Source organism: Talpa europaea (genome assembly GCF_964194135.1).
Source record: "Talpa europaea genome assembly, chromosome: 10".
In the NCBI taxonomy this organism is placed as follows: Eukaryota; Metazoa; Chordata; class Mammalia; order Eulipotyphla; family Talpidae; genus Talpa; species Talpa europaea.
This window is the reverse complement of record NC_140077.1, coordinates 22,834,369-22,853,273: the sequence shown is the minus strand read 5'-3', so window position 1 is coordinate 22,853,273 and position 18,905 is coordinate 22,834,369. Positions and strand designations below refer to the sequence as shown.

The 18,905-nt window shown below is 43.3% G+C and overlaps 2 protein-coding genes across 7 annotated transcripts; one reads left to right on the top strand and one right to left on the bottom strand.

The window, feature by feature from the left end:
• Positions 1 to 251: 251 nt before the first annotated feature.
• On the top strand, positions 252 to 6,461 carry PGAM1 (phosphoglycerate mutase 1; the record flags this gene model as incomplete). The annotated part of the gene is made up of 4 exons (XM_084246096.1): positions 252 to 390; positions 3,805 to 4,079; positions 4,602 to 4,782; positions 5,538 to 6,461. 4 exons carry the CDS (start codon positions 252 to 254, stop codon positions 5,705 to 5,707), a joined length of 765 nt encoding a protein of 254 aa, XP_084102222.1. The 3' UTR covers positions 5,708 to 6,461.
• A 7,198-nt stretch (positions 6,462 to 13,659) lies between these two features.
• On the bottom strand, positions 13,660 to 18,905 carry EXOSC1 (exosome component 1; the record flags this gene model as incomplete). Of its 6 annotated transcripts, XM_084244592.1 has the most annotated exons (8): positions 13,660 to 13,872; positions 14,190 to 14,274; positions 14,397 to 14,447; positions 14,970 to 15,003; positions 16,377 to 16,465; positions 17,320 to 17,394; positions 18,639 to 18,754; positions 18,860 to 18,905. In XM_084244592.1, 8 exons carry the CDS (start codon positions 18,888 to 18,890, stop codon positions 13,766 to 13,768), a joined length of 588 nt encoding a protein of 195 aa, XP_084100718.1. In that variant the 3' UTR covers positions 13,660 to 13,765. The 6 variants fall into 6 exon arrangements, with proteins under 6 accessions (XP_084100718.1, XP_084100719.1, XP_084100720.1 ...); XM_084244593.1 differs by lacking the exon at positions 14,397 to 14,447 and having other exon boundaries at positions 18,860 to 18,890; XM_084244594.1 differs by lacking the exon at positions 17,320 to 17,394 and having other exon boundaries at positions 18,860 to 18,890.

The following is an 18,905-nucleotide window of genomic DNA, read 5'->3' as shown; positions in this document are numbered from 1 at the left end:
GACCGGCGCGGCGGACGCGCGGCCCCCGGCCGAGGCCGCATGCGCCCTGGCACCCCCGGCGCGCAGGGCCGGCCGCGGCGCACGCGCACAGCGGCCGGGCGGAGGGCGGCCCCCGCGAGTGGAAAGATTTGGGCCAGAAAGTGCGCGCGAGCCGGGCGGAGTGGCGCGAGTGCGCAGGCGCGATCGGGGGCCGGGCTGTGACTCCGGAATCTCGGCGAGCCCCAGTGCGCCCGTCTTCCCGAGCCATCGCCATGGCCGCCTACAAGTTGGTGCTGATCCGGCACGGCGAGAGTGCGTGGAACCTGGAGAACCGCTTCAGCGGCTGGTACGACGCGGACCTGAGCCCGGCCGGGCACGAGGAGGCGAAGCGCGGCGGGCAGGCGTTGCGAGGTGCGCAGCGGGCTGGGGCGGCTCGGGTGGGGGCTGCGAGGGCCGGGCCTGCGCCCCTCCAGCAGGGCTGCCCGGCTCTCAGCCGTGCCCTCCGGAGAAGGCCGGGACCATGGGTGTCGTCTCCCCGGCAGTTTATTTTGCGGTCGAGAAACTGGGCCCAGGGCGGGAGGGGGGGACGGGGAGGGATGGGGTCGACTTGCTCAAGGTCACCCAGTGCAGTGCGAGGACCCGGGTCGGTTGTCCGGCTGCTCGCTGTGCTCTCCACGCTGTGCTCTCCACGATCCGGCCGTGCAAAATCCCCTTTCTGGTGTGAACATTTAGTTACTCGGGGACGGGTTATTAAATTAGATGCCTGGTGTGTTCCAGCAACTGTAACCAAGCCTTCTCAGGCGGCTGCGGATCCTGGTGAAGCATGGGGCACAATCTTTCCCTGGCACCCTGACGCGCGCGGGGGTCCGGGGGTGGACTCCAGGGCTTCAAGACTCCAAGAAATTCGCGTGCATGTGTAGACCTTTTACACGGCAGCATTCCGCAAATCCTGTGTCCAGAATGCATCCACAAAAGTATTGAATGAATGAATGATTTGAATTGATTCTCTCCACAACCCTACAAAGTAATTTGAGGACTGCAAAGATGATTTGTCCAAGGTCATATCTTATTCCTAGTCCAGCCCCTATTCTGGGATTGAGTAACAGGTAGGTCGAGGAAATGGTAGGCTGTTGGCCAAGGACACTGGGCAAAGGTGGCAGGGAGATAACACTTGCATACTCAGGCTTCCCCACTACTGCACACAGCTCTCCAATGCTAATGAGGAAGCAGTCCCTGCTGTCAGCAATTCATAGACTCTCTGGACTGAGGAGGTACTGGCACTGATGATTGTGGACAGGTATTTGGCCCCAGGTTGCTCTGTTAAGCTTCGGGTGTTCGCTGTAGATTTTTGAAATGGAACAAACGTTTAGAAAGTCTGGGAAATATAACCTTGTTGGCGTCCTGTGTGAACACTTTGGGATGGCCTGGTGTGACATCATAGAGTTTAGGAGAAACTGGGAAAGGGAAAGTGCTGGGAAAGGAGGCCATTTTCTCTCCTGCTGCCTGGAGGAGGAACTGTATGGGCTTTGTTTACTTGCTGAGGACGGACTACTTCAGGATAAAGCAAATTGCATATGTCCTCTAAGACTGATAAAATGACTTCTAATCTTAAAAAAATAAAAGTTTATTCCAGTTTTGTAGCATATGTTGGTAGTATTAGTTAAAAGAAAAATGCAATTTAAAATCTGAACTTCTATTATAGGCACCACAGGTGATTATTTTAAAAGTGAAAGGCTTAAACACCTGAATATTGAAGACCAATATTGAATAATCTAATTAATTTTAAAGTCCTGACGTAAATATATTAATTTACTAAGGCTTTAAATGATAATTGGGTTTATAAATCTTGACTCTGAATTCAGGAGAAAACTGGTTTTCCAGAGTTTTCCATACAGTTTTACTTCTGGGAGAGGATGGAACCCATGTCACACTGTATACCCCATTCCTGGGAGTATCTAAGGGTATGCTTTTTGGTTAATGGACAGGTTAAAGGAAGAGACTTTGGACTTCTGTTAAAAGGAGCCCTAAAGTGAACACCCTTTCTTCTTGGGGACTGATTTGTGTATCCAGTATGAGGCACTACTGTAAGTGAAAATAATTGCAGTTAAACAGCCAGTAGCTTTTCGGCATGGAAGCTGAGGTTTGCACTGGGAATAATTGCTTCCCAGTGACTCAGCCTTTTATTGGGGAGCAGATTCTCCCCTTATGGTTAGATTAGGGAGATGGTAACCAAGACTACTAGGACTTACCCTGAAGCCCACAAATGAGATCTGTCTTTTCCCGTGGGTTGACAGTGGATTTCCCAGTAATTAATCCGCCCTTCTACCATCAGTGTAGTTCTTATTGGTCTTTCTCAATGGAATGAATAGCAGGGAAATATACTTCATATTTCATTCATTACTGTTGGCAACTTCAATATCAGACAGTACCCAGGAAAGTGTTGGATTTTGAATAGGGAGTATTCTACCCTACCACATCGGGGAAGAGGCATTTCTCATTAAGTGGGAAGGAGGATAATATTTCATGAAACATGAGATAAAGATTGATTTAATCATTGTAACCTGTTGGTTGGACCAACTCTTAATTACCGCCCCTCAATAATTACTGTGTATGGAGGACAGATTTGTTTATAAATAAACCATAATAAATATAAATCATAAATATAAATAAATCAGTGCACAGCATTTGATTTTTTCCCCCCCAATGAGTTGCTCTTCTTAGACTTGATTTAACAGTTGACCTAAGTAAGTATATCCCTTTGAGGGTACTCAGGAATAGGCTGGCACTGTGACGATAGCAGAAAGTAACTGTGGATTAAGAGACTGTGGTGTGATTTGCAGTGTATAGTGAAAAGACAATTTGATGTAACCAACTCAGTTTATGAGCATCCCATTAGAGCACTAGCTGTGGCCTGATTGTTGAGAGTTAAAAATGTCATTTTTCCTAGTAGTTATCTTTTAGAAATGACAATTCTAATTGAAATATCAATATCAGAATTCTCAGGAGTCAGGAAAATGTGAGTTGGATTTTGGAGTCACACGGCCTGCATTTTAACTTTATGTAATAGTTTTGATTTTGATTTTTTTTAAAGATTTATTTATTTATGCATACAAGACGTGTGGGGGGTGAGAGGATTCACCAGAGACAGAATGGGGAACAGAACAGGCAGATTGACTGAAATACACTGCTGAGGGGAGCAGCAGGCGAGTCAGAGGAGGTCTGCTGCGTCATGTGGGTTGCTCCCTGGCCGGCCGGGGGATGGAACTTGTGCTGCAGTGGCTGTGGACAGCTTCATAGGTTGCATCTTACCCCCTTGCGCCACCAGGGAGGCCCAATAGTTGTGATTTTGAATAATTTGCTTAACTTTTTTCTCACCTGGTAAGATGGTTAATAAGGACTATAATCTCATAGGGTTATTATGAAGACTCAATAAAACATGAAGTACTCTGTCAGTACTAGTTATTAGTTAAGAGATTACAAGCTTTAAGGATCCTTTCTTTGAAAGAATTGAAGCAGAAATACACCCTTAAAATGTGCTGAAGCACAGCATTGTGAGGATTAGGATAAGCAGTACAGACTGTTGGTTAGCACCAACAGTACATTTAGATCCTGGATTGGATGAATTATTGGGGAACCACTGGGAGATATGTTATCAACTGTAGCCTGAGTCAACAAATTTTTTCTTCCCTTAAGGCAAAATATTGTTTTTCCTTCAAACATTTGCCAAATAATTTTCATTTGGACTGCCTGTATAGATTAGTGTAAGGAAATTCTGGCTATAGAGTGGACCTGATTAACTTATCACCCTGATCTTCTTATTTCCAGATGCTGGCTATGAGTTTGATATCTGCTTCACCTCAGTGCAGAAGAGAGCAATTCGGACTCTCTGGACGGTGTTGGAGGCCATTGACCAAATGTGGCTGCCCGTAGTGAGGACTTGGCGCCTCAATGAGCGGCACTATGGGGGTCTGACTGGCCTCAATAAAGCAGAAACTGCTGCCAAGCATGGCGAGGCCCAGGTAAAGATCTGGAGGCGCTCCTTTGATGTCCCACCACCTCCAATGGAGCCTGACCATCCCTTCTACAGCAACATCAGCAAGGTATGAACACAACATGCAGCTTACTCCACACATGACCAGGGAATTAGAATCTGGGCCTCATAACTTTCTAGCTTTATTAGTGTCTGCCTAGTCCCATTGAGTATATAATTTTTGAATATAAAATGATTGTAATTTTTCTTTTCCAGTAAATGATCTTAACTTGTCAAAGTACTTAATTGAGAGTTTATTTTGAAAAAGCTTATATATCTCCCCTGCCATTATTTTATAAACCTCACCCATAGCCTTAATACCTTCCTAAACCAGTTGTAAGATGAAATGAATTGGGAAGTCTTGTAGTCTACCTTTTCTAAGTTATATCTCTTCTGGACTGTTGTTCTTTTCAGTAGTATGTAAAGGGGCAGGACAATTACCCCTCTCCCAAGTTCTTTTTTTTGGCCTCTGGTGAAGACCATCACCCATTACTTTGACTTCATAGGGGATGAGTGGCAGAATTGATAAATTGTGACGACATTAACAGGTCAAACTGCAAATAATTGATGGGTGTTTTTTTTTCTTGTTTAGGACCGCAGGTATGCTGACCTTACTGAAGATCAGCTACCCTCCTGTGAGAGTCTGAAGGATACTATTGCCAGAGCTCTGCCCTTTTGGAATGAAGAGATAGTTCCTCAGATCAAGGAAGGGAAACGGGTACTCATTGCCGCCCATGGCAACAGCCTGAGGGGCATTGTCAAGCATCTGGAGGGTATGTCCATTTTTTAGATGGGCCCCCAGGAGGGGTACAGCAGAACAGCCACTAGTCGGGAGTAATCACTCAGTACAGATGAGACCTTTGGGAAAGGGCCAGGCAGGCTGATAGTCTAGAGGCAGGCTAGATTTGATTCCTAGTGGGAACACCCTCTCTTCTACTCCAGACTTTGAAAACCTCTGCAGAAGACCCCTGCATGCTTGGTATGCATGCAGAACTTCAGGTCCCACCCCATCACGTAGGTGGTTCAAGATTCACATTAAAATTTGAGATGCCTACCTCTGAACGAGGATTACTAGTTTAAACTGCTGATAAAATTGACCTTAATCAATTTTATCAATTGATTGTTCTCAATCAGTGTACAACTTCACACATGAATCTCCATTTGCATCTTTAATTGCTTTACCCCGGGGCTTAGAGACCCAGATGCGATCTTTGGCAGGCTGGATAGACTGCAGAGATGTGTGGTATATGTAGTCCTGCTTCACCGGGGGCTTCCAGATTCCACTTTGGGAGGGATATTTGGTACACACCTTTCATACTTTTTTCTTGCCTGAGCAAAAAGCATTTGGGGGCATTCCTTGGGTTATAACACAGGTCATTACTATTACAAAAATCAGAAAGGATGTCTTATTTTAATTCCTACCAAGTCCTTTGCCAGGATACTATTTATCCCAGAGGATCGATAGTAAACCTGGCAGGGTGGTGAGGATTCACATCTTATTTGGCTGATCATGGTGGGTATTTTTCAGGTCTCTCTGAAGAGGCTATCATGGAGCTGAACCTGCCAACTGGTATTCCCATTGTCTACGAATTGGACAAGAACTTGAAGCCCATCAAGCCCATGCAGTTTCTGGGGGATGAAGAGACCGTGCGTAAAGCCATGGAAGCTGTGGCTGCCCAGGGCAAGGCCAAGAAGTGAGGGAGAGCAGACAGACTACATTCCCCAAGACATCCTGCCTGCCTACCCCATTCCTCTGTACCTCTCCCCTGCACATGCCACACTGACCATCTGTAGGTATCTTAAGTTTTAGCTGCAGATGGAAACCGGTGGTTCCCAATTTCATTTTTAGCATCTTGTCTCTTGCACCCACTCCCTTCATACAGTGTAGTCAGAATGGCCCCTCTGGGGCATGGGTTCTCAAGCCAAGCTCTTAGCCAAGAGTTGAGAGGTAGTAGCTGGGGTTTTTGCTAGTTTTTTGTTTACCATGGGCCGGCTTAGGTAGGGGACAGGGAGGAACCATGCTAAGGTATGATCAGTGAGAAGCCAGAGGGCCTATCTGTGCTCCCAGGAGCCAGTCCTGTGCCATTCTGAGGCCAGGTGACTGTGGGGGTCTAGGCATTGCCAGTGGAAGATGAATGTAACCTGCATGGTGATTAAAATAAACATTTCCTCCCTGAGGAGCTGGCATCAGATTAGGAAAAAGCCTGAATGTTGTGTGCATTTACTTTTACAAAAAAAAAAAAAAGTTAACTATATATATTACAAAAATACAAAACAAAACTCTCCTGAGGTGTTCTAGTGGTGGGTGAAATATTCCCATGTGTGGTCATTAGAAAATAAGCCATTCCTTATACTAACATGGGATAAGCTCCTTGACCTGCAAGGAGTTCATCCTGCTGTGTGTTTTAGAATCCCCTTACTGTCTGTGGCAGTGAAATGCCTTTTGATCATGTCCAAGTGTGTCGTTGTATCTCATTTCTGAATCATGTTCCAGTTGCTTGGTCCTCATTTTGAGCATAACTGTACTAAATTTTTTTTTCCAGACCAGTATAATAAAGGAGTGATGTGCAATATTTTTTCTGTGACATGCAATCTCTGTCTGAGTTTTCAACTTGATATGTCTCATTACTCAAGTCCTGTGACAGATTAAGAGCTGCAGGACAGTCAATCACAATCTCACACACCTAGTTTACAACTGTCATCTTGGTTTCCTACCTCGGGCTGGGAGCTAGGAGAGTGGCAGGTCTTCCCAGATGCGCTCCACTCGTTACCCCCTCTGTAGTTCTTGCTCAGCGGTGCAAGAACTACAGTTTACCTAATAGCCTAATAGCCCCTCGACTGGAAATGCAGATTCTAAAACTCCAACATGTGCTCCAGAGAGTAAGATTTGTTTACCAGATTCTTTAAAACACTAATCCTTTTCTATTAACTTGTAAGCTTGAGTCTTTATGACCCCCTTAAAGTTTTCAGCCTGTCAGTCAACTAATTTAACATCCTCAAAAATTATAACCTCAGGGCCTCCCTGGTGGCGCAAGGGGTTAAGTACCTACTATGAAGCAATCTGCAGCCTCTGCAGCACAAGTTCGATCTCCGGCCAGCCAGAGAGCAACCCACATGGCAAGGCAGAGCTTTCCTGTCTTGCCTGCTGCTCCCCTCAGCAATGTATTTTGGTCCACTGCATGTTCTGTTCCCCGCTCTGCCTCTGGTGAGTCCTCTCACACACCCGCCCCGCCCAATGTCTGGCCTTTACCCCAGCTCCTGTATGCATAAATAAATCTTTAAAAAAAATTATAATCTCATAAAATGATGATGTAGGAGAATAGCAGTTGGGAAGGGGCACTGCTCATTTTTTTCATCTCTCTAAGGCCTTTGAAAGCCCACCAGGTAAGAGAATGCCCGTCATGCCTCTCACCTTGCAGGAGCAAGTAACACCATCTAGGAAGTTCTTAGGAGGCTCTGCAGCAGTTAAGGAACACTGCATACATAATCTCCAGTCCTGACAACTTGTGAAAGGGATGGTGCCCCAGTTTACAGAGGAGGAAACTGGCCCAAAGAGATGTGGACACTGGGCAAAGGCTGATGACGACTCAGTACTGGAGCACAGGTGAAGGGTGTTAGTTCAGTTTTATCAAGGTCCTTACTCTAAAACTGAAAGACATTTAAGAAACTTAAAAAGGTTGTTTTTCAAGTTAGTTTTTTGATTTGATCTACATAGTAACCCTAGGGAGACCTCTACTGACTGAAGTCTCCAATAGCCTGGTGGGATATAAGTTTACTTAGCCTACACCAAATCTTAGACCCAAAGTTGGTAATTTTGTTTGATCAAGAGCTCTTTACCCAAGTCAGACTCGTTCAGCTTGTGTTTGATGGTGCTCTGCCCTGACCTAGCTTGGGCTTATGGCAGTCTTCATTCCTTGCAACATAAGAGTCCTGACTGGAATGTGTTGTGTTGCCTTTGGCCCGGAAAGCCAGCATTATTTGCCATTACCAGTAGGAGGCCAACAACTGCTATTTCTCTCTTCTAAGACTTAGCCAAGATGGCACATCAGAATCACTCATCCATGACACTGAAATAAACATCTGTTTTGGGTTCATCCCATAAGATTCTAGCAGCTCTGCTTTTTTCTCTTTTAGGTTCTATAGGCAATTTGAGGTCCACCTACGTGGCTGAGAACCATTATTCCAGGGCACAGAAAGAATAGCCTCCTTCTTTAATCTCGCAAACGGATTTCAGATTAGCAAATACCACCTTCACTTAGTATCACCGGGCATAGCTGTTCAGTTGGCTATGAGTACATGCAACAAAATTTTTACTGAGCATTTTCTTTTCATTACCACAAAACCATGTACTGGAAATTCAAATATAGAAAAGACAGTCTCCTGCCACCAAAGCTCAGGCTGGTAGGGAAGATATAACTAGCTTGTACTATAATGCAGAAGGGTTAAGGGTGAGAAAAATCAGGCCTGGCCTGCAGCTGAGCAGGGAAGGCTATCACTCAGTTTTTTTGAATGCTTTTTATGATGATTTTAAAAATTACTGCCTTAAATTATAATATTTCTTTGTATGGTACTTAGTATCTGTCTCTCCTGCGGGGATGTCAGATCCCTAAGGGCTCTATCACCTTCACTGCTTTACCTCCCTGATCCTGAACAGTGGTGCACTGAGTATGTGCTCATTTTATATTTACTGAGTGAATGGTGTCCAATGAACACTTGTGATTAGTAGACATTGTCTGTCTGGAAAGCCTCCAATTGCATGCAAGGCTCTGTTGGATACTCAGGAAAAAGAGCCCCAGGATACAGTAGAAGAGCCTGAGCTTTACAGGAAGACTGGGTTTGAATCCTGCTCTGCCACTTGACGTCTGTGTGACCAAGAGCAAGTTCATTTTTGTAAGCCTTAGTTTACTTCTCTAAGCATGTAGAAATGATTGCTACTTTCCAGGGTCACTGAAGTTTAGGGATAACATAAATAAACTGGCTAATGTTGTTGCTGAGACAATCAATTGGTAGCCTCTTTCTGCCAAGGCAGTAGGGAGAACTGAAAACAAATTTAAAATGTACATAGTCTTTTATACAGCATTCCACTTCTAGGAAACTATTTTGCAAGCTAATCATAGACACGCATAAAGATATATGGCATAAGGGTTTTCTTTGTAGGATTGTTTAAAAAAAATTAGCTTTAAAGTAGTAATAAAATAATAGTGGTTAATAGTTGTAAGGTTTTAAAATACTCATCCTATAAAGAAGAAATAGAACACCTAAACAGACCAATTACAAGCAGCGAAATTGAAATGGTAATCAAAAACCTCCCCAAAAACAAAAGCCCAGGACCTGATGGATTTACAAATGAATTCTACCAAACATTCAGAGACGAATTAGTGCCTATCCTTCACAAACTCTTCCAAAAAATTGAGAAGGAAGGGACAATACCAAACACGTTTTATGAAGCCAACATTACACTAATACCAAAACCGAACAAGGACAACACAAAAAAGGAAAACTACAGGCCAATCTCCCTAATGAACACTGATGCAAAAATCCTCAATAAAATTTTAGCTATCAGAATCCAACAATGTGTCCATAAGATAATTCACCACGACCAAGTAGGATTCATTCCAGGGACACAAGGATGGTTTAACATCCGAAAATCAATCAACGTTATCCAACACATCAACAAAAAGAAATATAAAAACCATATGATAATATCAATAGATGCTGAGAAAGCTTTCGACAAAGTGCAACACCCATTCATGATAAAAGCCCTTGAAATTCTTGGGATACAAGGAACATACCTCAACATCATAAAGGCCATCTATGACAAGCCAACAGCCAGTATCATTCTCAATGGTGAAAAGCTGAAAGCAATTCCATTAAGATCTGGAACAAGACAAGGATGTCCACTCTCACCACTGCTTTTCAATATAATACTGGAAGTCCTAGCCAGGGCAATAAGACAATAGAAAGACATTCAAGGAATCCAAATAGGAAAAGAAGAAGTCAAACTATCACTATTTGCAGACGATATGATATTATACATAGAGAACCCCAAAAACTCCACAGAAAAGCTAATTCAACTCATCAATCAGTTCAGTAAAGTGGCAGGATACAAAATCAACACGCAAAAGTCAGTAGCCTTCCTATACACAAACAATAAATCTGAAGAAGAAGAAATCAAAAAAACCATCCCTTTTGTTATTGAAACAAAAAAAATCAAATATTTGGGAATAAATCTAACAAAAGAGGTAAAGGACCTATACAAAGAAAACTATAAAACACTGTTAAAAGAAATTGAAGAAGACACAAAGAAATGGAGAGACATCCCCTGCTCATGGATTGGAAGAATAAACATTATTAAAATGGCCATCCTTCCAAAAGCAATATACAGATTCAATGCTATTCCAATCAAAATTTCAATGTCATTCTTCAAAGAAATAGAACAATTATTGATGAAATTCATATGGAATCACAAAAAACCCCGAATAGCCAAAGCTCTCCTGAAAAAAAAAGAAGGGAATGGAGGCATCACACTCCCAGACTTCAAACTATACTACAAAGCCATAATCATCAAAACTGCATGGTATTGGAACAAGAACAGACATACAGACCAATGGAATCGAATAGAAAATCCAGAAATAAACCCACAGATTTATGGTCAACTAATCTTTGACAAAGGAGCAAAGACTATGCATTGGAGCAAAGAAAGTTTGTTCAATAAATGGTGCTGGGAAAACTGGGTCGCTCCATGCAAAAGAATGAAGCTTGACCACTACCTCACACCATACACAAAAATCAACTCAAAATGGATTAAAGAACTAGACATAAGACCTGAAACCATAAAATATATAGAAGGAAATATAGGCGAAACACTACGTGATTTGCACATCAAAGACATCTTTACAGACACATCACCCAAAGCAGTGATAGTGAAGGCAAAGATAAACAGCTGGGACTACATCAAATTAAAGAGCTTTTGCACAGCAAAAGAGACAATAACAAAAACAAAGAGAAACCCCACCAACTGGGAGAACATTTTTGCATCCAACACTAATGATAAAGGACTGATCACAAAAATCTGCAAAGAGCTGATGAGACTCAACAACAACAAAGAAAATAATCCAGTCAAAAAATGGGCAGAAGAGCTAAAAAGAAACTTCTCTGAAGAGGAAATGCAAATGGCCAACAGGCATATGAAAAAATGTTCAACATCACTTGTCATCAGGGAAATGCAAATCAAAACTACCATGAGATACCATCTTACACCAGTGAGAATGGCACATATTAAAAAAACTAGCAACAACAAATGTTGGCGAGGGTGTGGAGAAAAAGGAACTCTTCTGCACTGTTGATGGGAGTGCAAACTGGTCCAACCACTGTGGAAAGCTGTGTGGAGATTTCTGGACCTACTAAACATAGAGCTTCCATATGATCCAGCAATTCCACTCCTAGGTATTTACCCAAAGGACACAGAAACATCAATTCCAAACAACACCTGCACCCCTATGTTTATAGCAGCACTGTTTACAATAGCTAAGCTTTGGAAACAACCCAAATGCCCAAAAATAGATGACTGGATCAAGAAGATGTGGTACATATACACCATGGAATATTACTCAGCATTCAAAAAAGATAAACACATGCAATTTGCAGCAACATGGATGGCGCTGGAAGGGATCATGCTCAGCGAAATAAGCCAAAAAGAAAAAGAAAAATACCGGATGGTCTCACTCATAGCAGGAATCTAGAAAACTTAAATAAGGGACCAGGAAAATGAATAACTATAAGAAAGTGAAAATCAAAATCAACAAAAAACTATGAACCAGAGACACTTTTAGGGGGGCGGGGGTGGGAGGGGAGGGATTGGGGTCAGAATGGGGGGGCTGCAATTGTATGGGGAATATAACAATAAAATTTATAAAAAAAAAAAAATTAAAAAAAATAATAAAATACTCATCCTAAAGGGAGATTGATTAAACAAACTACAGTGTCTCATATAAATCCTGACATTTAATAGACACTTGATAAAAGGCAATCAGATATGCAAGTTTAATAAGAGGAGCAGGCACTGAGCGCTTTCATGCATTTCTTCCTCACAAAAATCCTGAGGTTACACTGTTCAGATGAGCAAACAGACTTAAAGAAAAAGAAAGAAATTGCTCAAGATCAAAGTTGACACCCTGATTCTTAAAGCATATGATAATTTGCAAAATGTCACCATTGAGGGCCTCCCCAGTGGCACAGCGGGTTAAGCACAGCGCTGTGAAGCTGTCTGCAGGCTCTGCAGTGTAGGTTTGATTCCCGGCTGGCCAGGGAGATTCCCACATGGTGCGGCAGACCTCGCCTGTTGCGCCCGCTGCTCTCCTCAGCAGTGCTTTTGGTCCGTCTGCCTGTTCTGCTCCCCGCTCTGTCTCTGGTGAATCCTCTCATCCTCCCATGCCTCTAGCCTGTACCCCAGCTATTGTATAAATAAAAAAATAACTATTAAAAAAAAAATTTCACCATTGAGAGAAACTGGGCAGAGTGTACAAGGGACTTCTTTGCTTAGTTTCTTACAACTGCAGGTGGACCTACAATTACCACAATTGCTGGTCTGCTGGTGCTTCCAAAAGAGAAACTTACCACTCCCGAAAATGAAACCCACTGAAAGGTTTGCCAAGAAAAATGTTCCACCTACAGAGCTGTTTCTGGCTGACACCAGGTATCTGTTTTCAATAAAACAAAAATAGACTGGACCTGCTCTAGAGGACATACACCCAGCAGAGTTGACTCCAAAGCTCACCCTCTGCCACTGTCAATATGGGCCCCTTGAATGACATCTCAAGTGACATATCATGATTCATCTTTCCTTCCATTCCTTCTGGGACCTTTCCAGGCTTAACCGTCACCCCTTCCTCATCCTCAAACTTATGTGTTCATTCCTGTGTTGGTATATTGCTTGGGCATCTCTGTTTTGAACATATTCACTTATTAAGTGCTTTAAAATTCCTTTTATCTCCTGTCACAAATCCTTTCCTGGCCACCTCACATGTCAGTGTTTTGTGCCTCTTTTCAATTCAGATTTAACAAATATTTCTTGGCGTACCCACTCTCAGTATGCTACATTTACCGAATCACTTTGAGAACTCCGAATGCTACCACAATCACATGTCCTACAGTTCGCACCAAACCATAATCTCCCTAAATGACGGAAAGTATATAAAGTCTTGACCCAATATCTGGCACATAGTTAGCACTAAGTGAATAGAGGTAATTAGAAAATAAAAAAACACAAAAAGAAGACTGGAGATTAGGCTTTGTCTGCAAACAAGCATGTGACACATGTCAGTTAATGGGTGACACCAGGTAAGTCCCTGCCTTAAATGTTATGGCACCATTTAGATTTGTTTCCCTACTCAAGACAACAGAAACCAGAAAATTAGTAAATGTTTTCTTTGTCACAGCAAAAAAAAAAAAAAAAACAACCCAAAATATACAAAAAACAACATATCTTTAAGACTGTCAGAAGGAATAGGCTCTTGCCAACATTTAAGAGTTTGTTTGCTGGTGCTTCCATAAGAGAAATTTATCATGAAAATGAAACCTACTAAAAGGTTCACAAGAAAAATGTCCCAGATAAAGAGCACGTTTCTGGCAGATTTTTCTAGAGGTGGTTGTAGGCCGACCCCAGGTGTCTGAATAAAGACAGTGCATCTTGATGTTATGTTCATACATGTACTCTGGAAACAGCTTACCCTCTTCCATGGGGTAAAACGTGGCTTCTTAGGTCTGCAAGAACTCAGGTTGAACCCGGGCCACTTTCCTGAATTCCTTAGTGTGGGTCCTAGGGCACTGCATTTCACACCAGCTGATGGGAACCATTTGGACCCCTGGAAGGGAAAAGGTGGTGTTAGAACTGAGACCCCAAATATTTGCCTGAGATCCTTCTTTTTTGCTGGCTAAGAATGAAGTGTCACTAAGGTTCCTAGTGAACCACACCTTGTCAGGAAAAAATCTTGTTCATTCCACTGTGTTATACAGTGAGCCCTCCTGCCCCTACCCCAGATTTACATAAGAAGAACTGTTCTAATCTCCGTATTAAGAATCTATACTCGTACTGCTTTCTAGATTACTAGAAAACAATGGAGTAATCCCAAACCATAGCTCCCAGGGAAAGGTGAGCATGTGGAGGGGTGGCTCCACTTACCTGACTCACTGTGGGCTACCACCACCCCCAGCTCATTTTCGGCAGTGGTCAGAAGATAGTTGGACTGTGCATCACCGAGGGAGATCTAATGACAGATACTGGTGAAGGAAAATGATGGTTTATGAGTCTTCCCTCCCATAGCCACTTATTTCTTTACTTTCACTTCTTTTGACAAAGGACCACAAGTCTGCCTGGAATAAAGGATACCACTTTGGCCAAGACAATATCACCTGGGTGGAAACTCTTATAAATTTCAACCTGTAAAGAAAAAACAGGGGTATCAGGGGAAAACTCTACATCAGGTCAGGGCCACATGAAACCATGAATCCTCTGGTAGAGACAGTCCACTTTCTGATCCCAGAGGATAGAAGTCATCAACTTTTATTGCTTCCATAGCATCATTATACAAATGAAAGATTTTGAATTCAGTAATCTTATCAAGACTCGGACTTGGACAAAGGTGGTTCTGAGAAGGTACGGAATAAGTCTGAGGGAACAGCAATGAATAAATATCTGGCTTCAAAGGCAAAGAGAAAACCAGCCTCCCCCTGCTCACCAGAATGAACAAAATTCACATGGAGAGCAAAGGGAGAGTGAGGTGAGTTCCGCACTCTCCAGCAGGAAACACCTTAAATGTCCTTGGATTCTACCTTCACAAAGATTTATGAAATTCACTGGAATAATTTACAAGGATTGGGAGCTCCTTTTAAAGCCACTGAAAACCACAAAAGGGGGGCGTAGTGAGGGGTGAGGGGGAGAGGGAAGGAGTCAATCAACTACCTTGTCTTTTTCAGTAGCTCGAACATCTTCCTTGCTGTAAAAAAGAACAGAAATATTAATTCTCCATGAAAAAGAATTATCCTGCAGACGCTTAGCGGACCAAGAGCTACCAGAGCAGAGAGAACTAGCAGCAGTTGGGGCCCAGCTGCCGCCCTAGGGAGCAGGAGCAGCACCCCCTAGGAGAAAGCTACTTTCCCCATTTCCCATTTGTAGATGACACATGCAGCGTGACAGCACATATGAGACGAGCAGATCAGATTTGGCAGGAAAAGATGAGAAACTCTGCCATCTTAGGCGTGCTTTGACACGTGCTCTGGAACCACATAGAATCTGAGGAGGGGAAAGGACTTCAGAAATGAAATAGCTCTCCTTGCAAAAACTATCCCTCTTCAAATAACTTAAAGCCAAAAAAAAAAAAAAAAAATCTATCTATCTAGTATTTTATTCACTATCTTTTTAAGACTTTCAATCCCTGGGTTTAATGTACATAAGATTCAAGAAAGAAAGGAATTTCCTGAAATACACTGTAATTTATTTGATATGATCATCCTGCATCACTAACCTCCACCCAAGCTCAATTCTTTCTGCTTTATTTTATTTTATTTTTTTAAAGATTTATTTATTTATACATACAAGAACTGGGGTACAGGCCAGAGTTGGGGGGGTGAGAGGATTCACCAGAGACAGAGTGGGAAACAGAACAGGCAGATTTACTGAAATACACTGCTGAGGGGCGCAGTGGGCGAGACAGGAGAGGTCTCCTGCGCCATGTGGGTAGCTCCCTGGCTGGGGATCGAACTCGTGCTGCAGTGGCTGCAGACAGCTTCATAGGTTGCGTTTAACCCCTTGTGCCACCAGGGAGGCCCTCTGCTTTATTCATTCATTCATTTATTTCCTCTGCTTTATTTATTTTTTTTTTTAAGATTTATTTATTTATTTATATAAGCACTGGGTACAGTCAGAAGCACGGGAGGGTGAGAGAATTCACCAGAGCCAGAGCGGGGAACAGAGCAGGCAGAGGGACCGAAGTACACTGCTGAGGGGAGCAGCGGGCCGCAGGAGAGGTCTGCGCGCCATGTGGGACCCTCCTCCGGTGGCCGGGGAGCAGCCGGGGATCGAACTGGCGCTGCAGAGGCTGCGGACAGCTTCGCAACCCAGCGCTCAACTGCTGCGCCACCGGGGAGGCCCTCCTCTGCTTTATTTTTAAGTCCTATATCTCAATAATGTTCTCCTTTTGCCCTAACTCATATCACATTTTCTTTGGACACTACCTGGTGAGAATCAAAGCACAAAAAAGAGACAAGCAGATAGGTGTAGGATCTGTAATTGTCCCAAAAATTCCAGTCTCCAGTGCTATCCTAGTTTCATTCCCCACACTGAGGCAAATTTGAAGACAAGAATATTTACCGGATAGTTCCTCGAAAAGAGTTCTTAAGTGGTGTAGATCCCACATATAGAATGTGTACTTTGGCAAAGCGTGAATTGATGCTAGAGACCTGGGGAGTGAAGTAATGAGCAGTATTAGAGAATTAGCAGTCGTCAACAGAAATGGGCAACATTAACCAGAAATTACTAGGATTTTAGTCTAAGCAAATCTACTAAGAACTTAAATTAACTCCTATGTATCCCTGCATATATGATATATGTAAAGTGGAATAAGGGCTATCCAAGAGTTATTGTGGGAATCAAATGAAATCATATGCTATAGGCTTTGTTTTGAAAAATACAGAAGTCTAACATAAATAGGCAAGCATTATAGCAAATGTAGACCTTTAACAGATCTTACTAAAAGGCTTGTGTAAGTAGCAGAATTTAAGGCCACATTTTAGCTACTGCATAATATTTGGATCACTGCCTTTCAAGTTATTTTCAGAATTACACATAGATTTTCTGATGGAACAATTAATAAAGAGAGAAACTAAGAGTTGCAAGCTAATTTAACCTGGTGGGGGGATGGGCAGGGAGCACAGTTACTGACTAGTATAGCTTTAATTTGTACTTCCCTCAAGTCTTTGAAGTCTGTTACAAGACTTTGTATTTAAAATGAATGCTAGAATATGCAAGTTTTTGCTTTTCTGCAGAAGATTACAGTTTCCCAGATACCAGTAAAACTACATACTCAGGGAACCAGCTAGTGAAAAAACTGTCTGTCTTGACTAACAGGGCAGTCACTAACTCTAGGTGCTTACTGAACACTTGAAATATGGCTAGTGGGACTGAGGACTGTAAATTTTAAACTTTTATCTATCTAAATGGTCTCATGTGGCTAGTAGCTACTACTGGACAGTGCAGTTCTACCGTAGTCATGGTTTTTAGTACTGGATGGGTATCCCAAGTAGGACCAACTTACCTTACAGGTAACAATAGCTCCCACATCTGGCAGTAATTGGGACTCTGTTTCTCTCATCACAGACACCACAGGAAGCTGCAAAGAGAATAGTAAAATATGGGTAATCTGGCAAAACTTTGGGTAATGGTACTTGCAACTTGAGAGTAAAACAGAAATCACTGAATCTACAGCTGAGGTCACAAGGGCAGGTAGAATAAATGCATTTGCAGCCCAGAGCAGAAAGCCTTAGGATATTTTAGAAATAAGGAGAGCCAAGGGGTCACAGGAAAAATGCCACTAGCAGACATAATCTAACCATTTCTAATTAGTTCTATGCTTTTTTGGTGTACAACCACATTGCTTATAATCATGGATAATACGACTCCTCCAAAGTTTTACTACTTTCTGTTACTCATTTTATTGAATAGGTTAGAATTTCCAAATAAAAGTAAATAGCGGCCATGGCTGTTTACTTCTATTTAAAGGGAATACTTGTAGGATTTTCTCCTTGGTGTGGTTGATGAATGTTGATATTTTTGAGTCTTGTCTTCTATTTATCTCTTCCTTGCTTTTTTTGAGCAAGCGATAGATACTACAGAGGCTATCTGAAGGACAGGTAGGAATGAAAATAGGCTAAGGAGGAGAGGATCATGTTCCAGACAGATGGCGTATGTATAAAAGCTCTGTGTGTGTGGCAGGAAAGAACTTAGCGCGTTAGTGACAGTGAAAGAAGCCAGTATGATTAGACTGCGAGTGAGGTGGATGAAAGGTTTGGTACAGTAAAGAGGAGCCAGGTTAAGTTTAATTCAAGCTCCAGGGCGAGATTCACGGACCCAAGGGGGTGGGGGTGGGGGATGGTGAAGTAGCGCCCATTGTCAGGGGGAGGCAGGTTTTTATAGGCTGGGGAGAGGGAGACCGGGCTTGCAGGTGGGGGAACTGGTTTGACGAGGAACAGAGTTGTTTTCTGATGGTACCAGCAGGCCCTCATTCTCACCCTCACGTGGGCTTCCTCATTCTCGCCCCCTGTATCTGCCTCCGGTCTCCTGCATCGACCTTTCAGTGGATAAGTGGACCGAGATGAGGCCACAGAGGTGGCAGACTTAACACAGGATTCAGTTCCCTCTGCTCTTCCCAACTTCCTTCCCCGAGTGTCAGCAACAGAGCAGAACAACTGGTCTATGTTGCTGAGTGCGGGGACCACAGCTGGCAGAAACAGAGATCAGCTTGTTCTACTGGTGAGGCACCAAAGACGCGTCCTCGGTGTCCCTGCCTAACGACCGCGAAATCAAAGCCAGTTTAAGAGAAAGGAGGGGCAAAAGAGAGGGAGAGCCGCCCAGTACCGCGCCGTTCTCGCTGCTCTTCATTAGGCAGCCAGCAAGCGACGAAAAGATGTAGCCATGCCTGGTGTAGGTGCCGCTGCCGGGGCTGCCTTCCTCCAAGTTGCACAGACGTTCGCCTGCAGAAAAAAGGCAGCATCAGCTACGGATCCCCAGAAGCTGTGGCCATCCCGTCTTCCTGCCTCTGTCCCTACCCAGGATTTGCTGTGGGCACGCTCACTTACCCGGGATGCAATACCTCACGGGCGGCGCCATGACGGCCACAGTCCC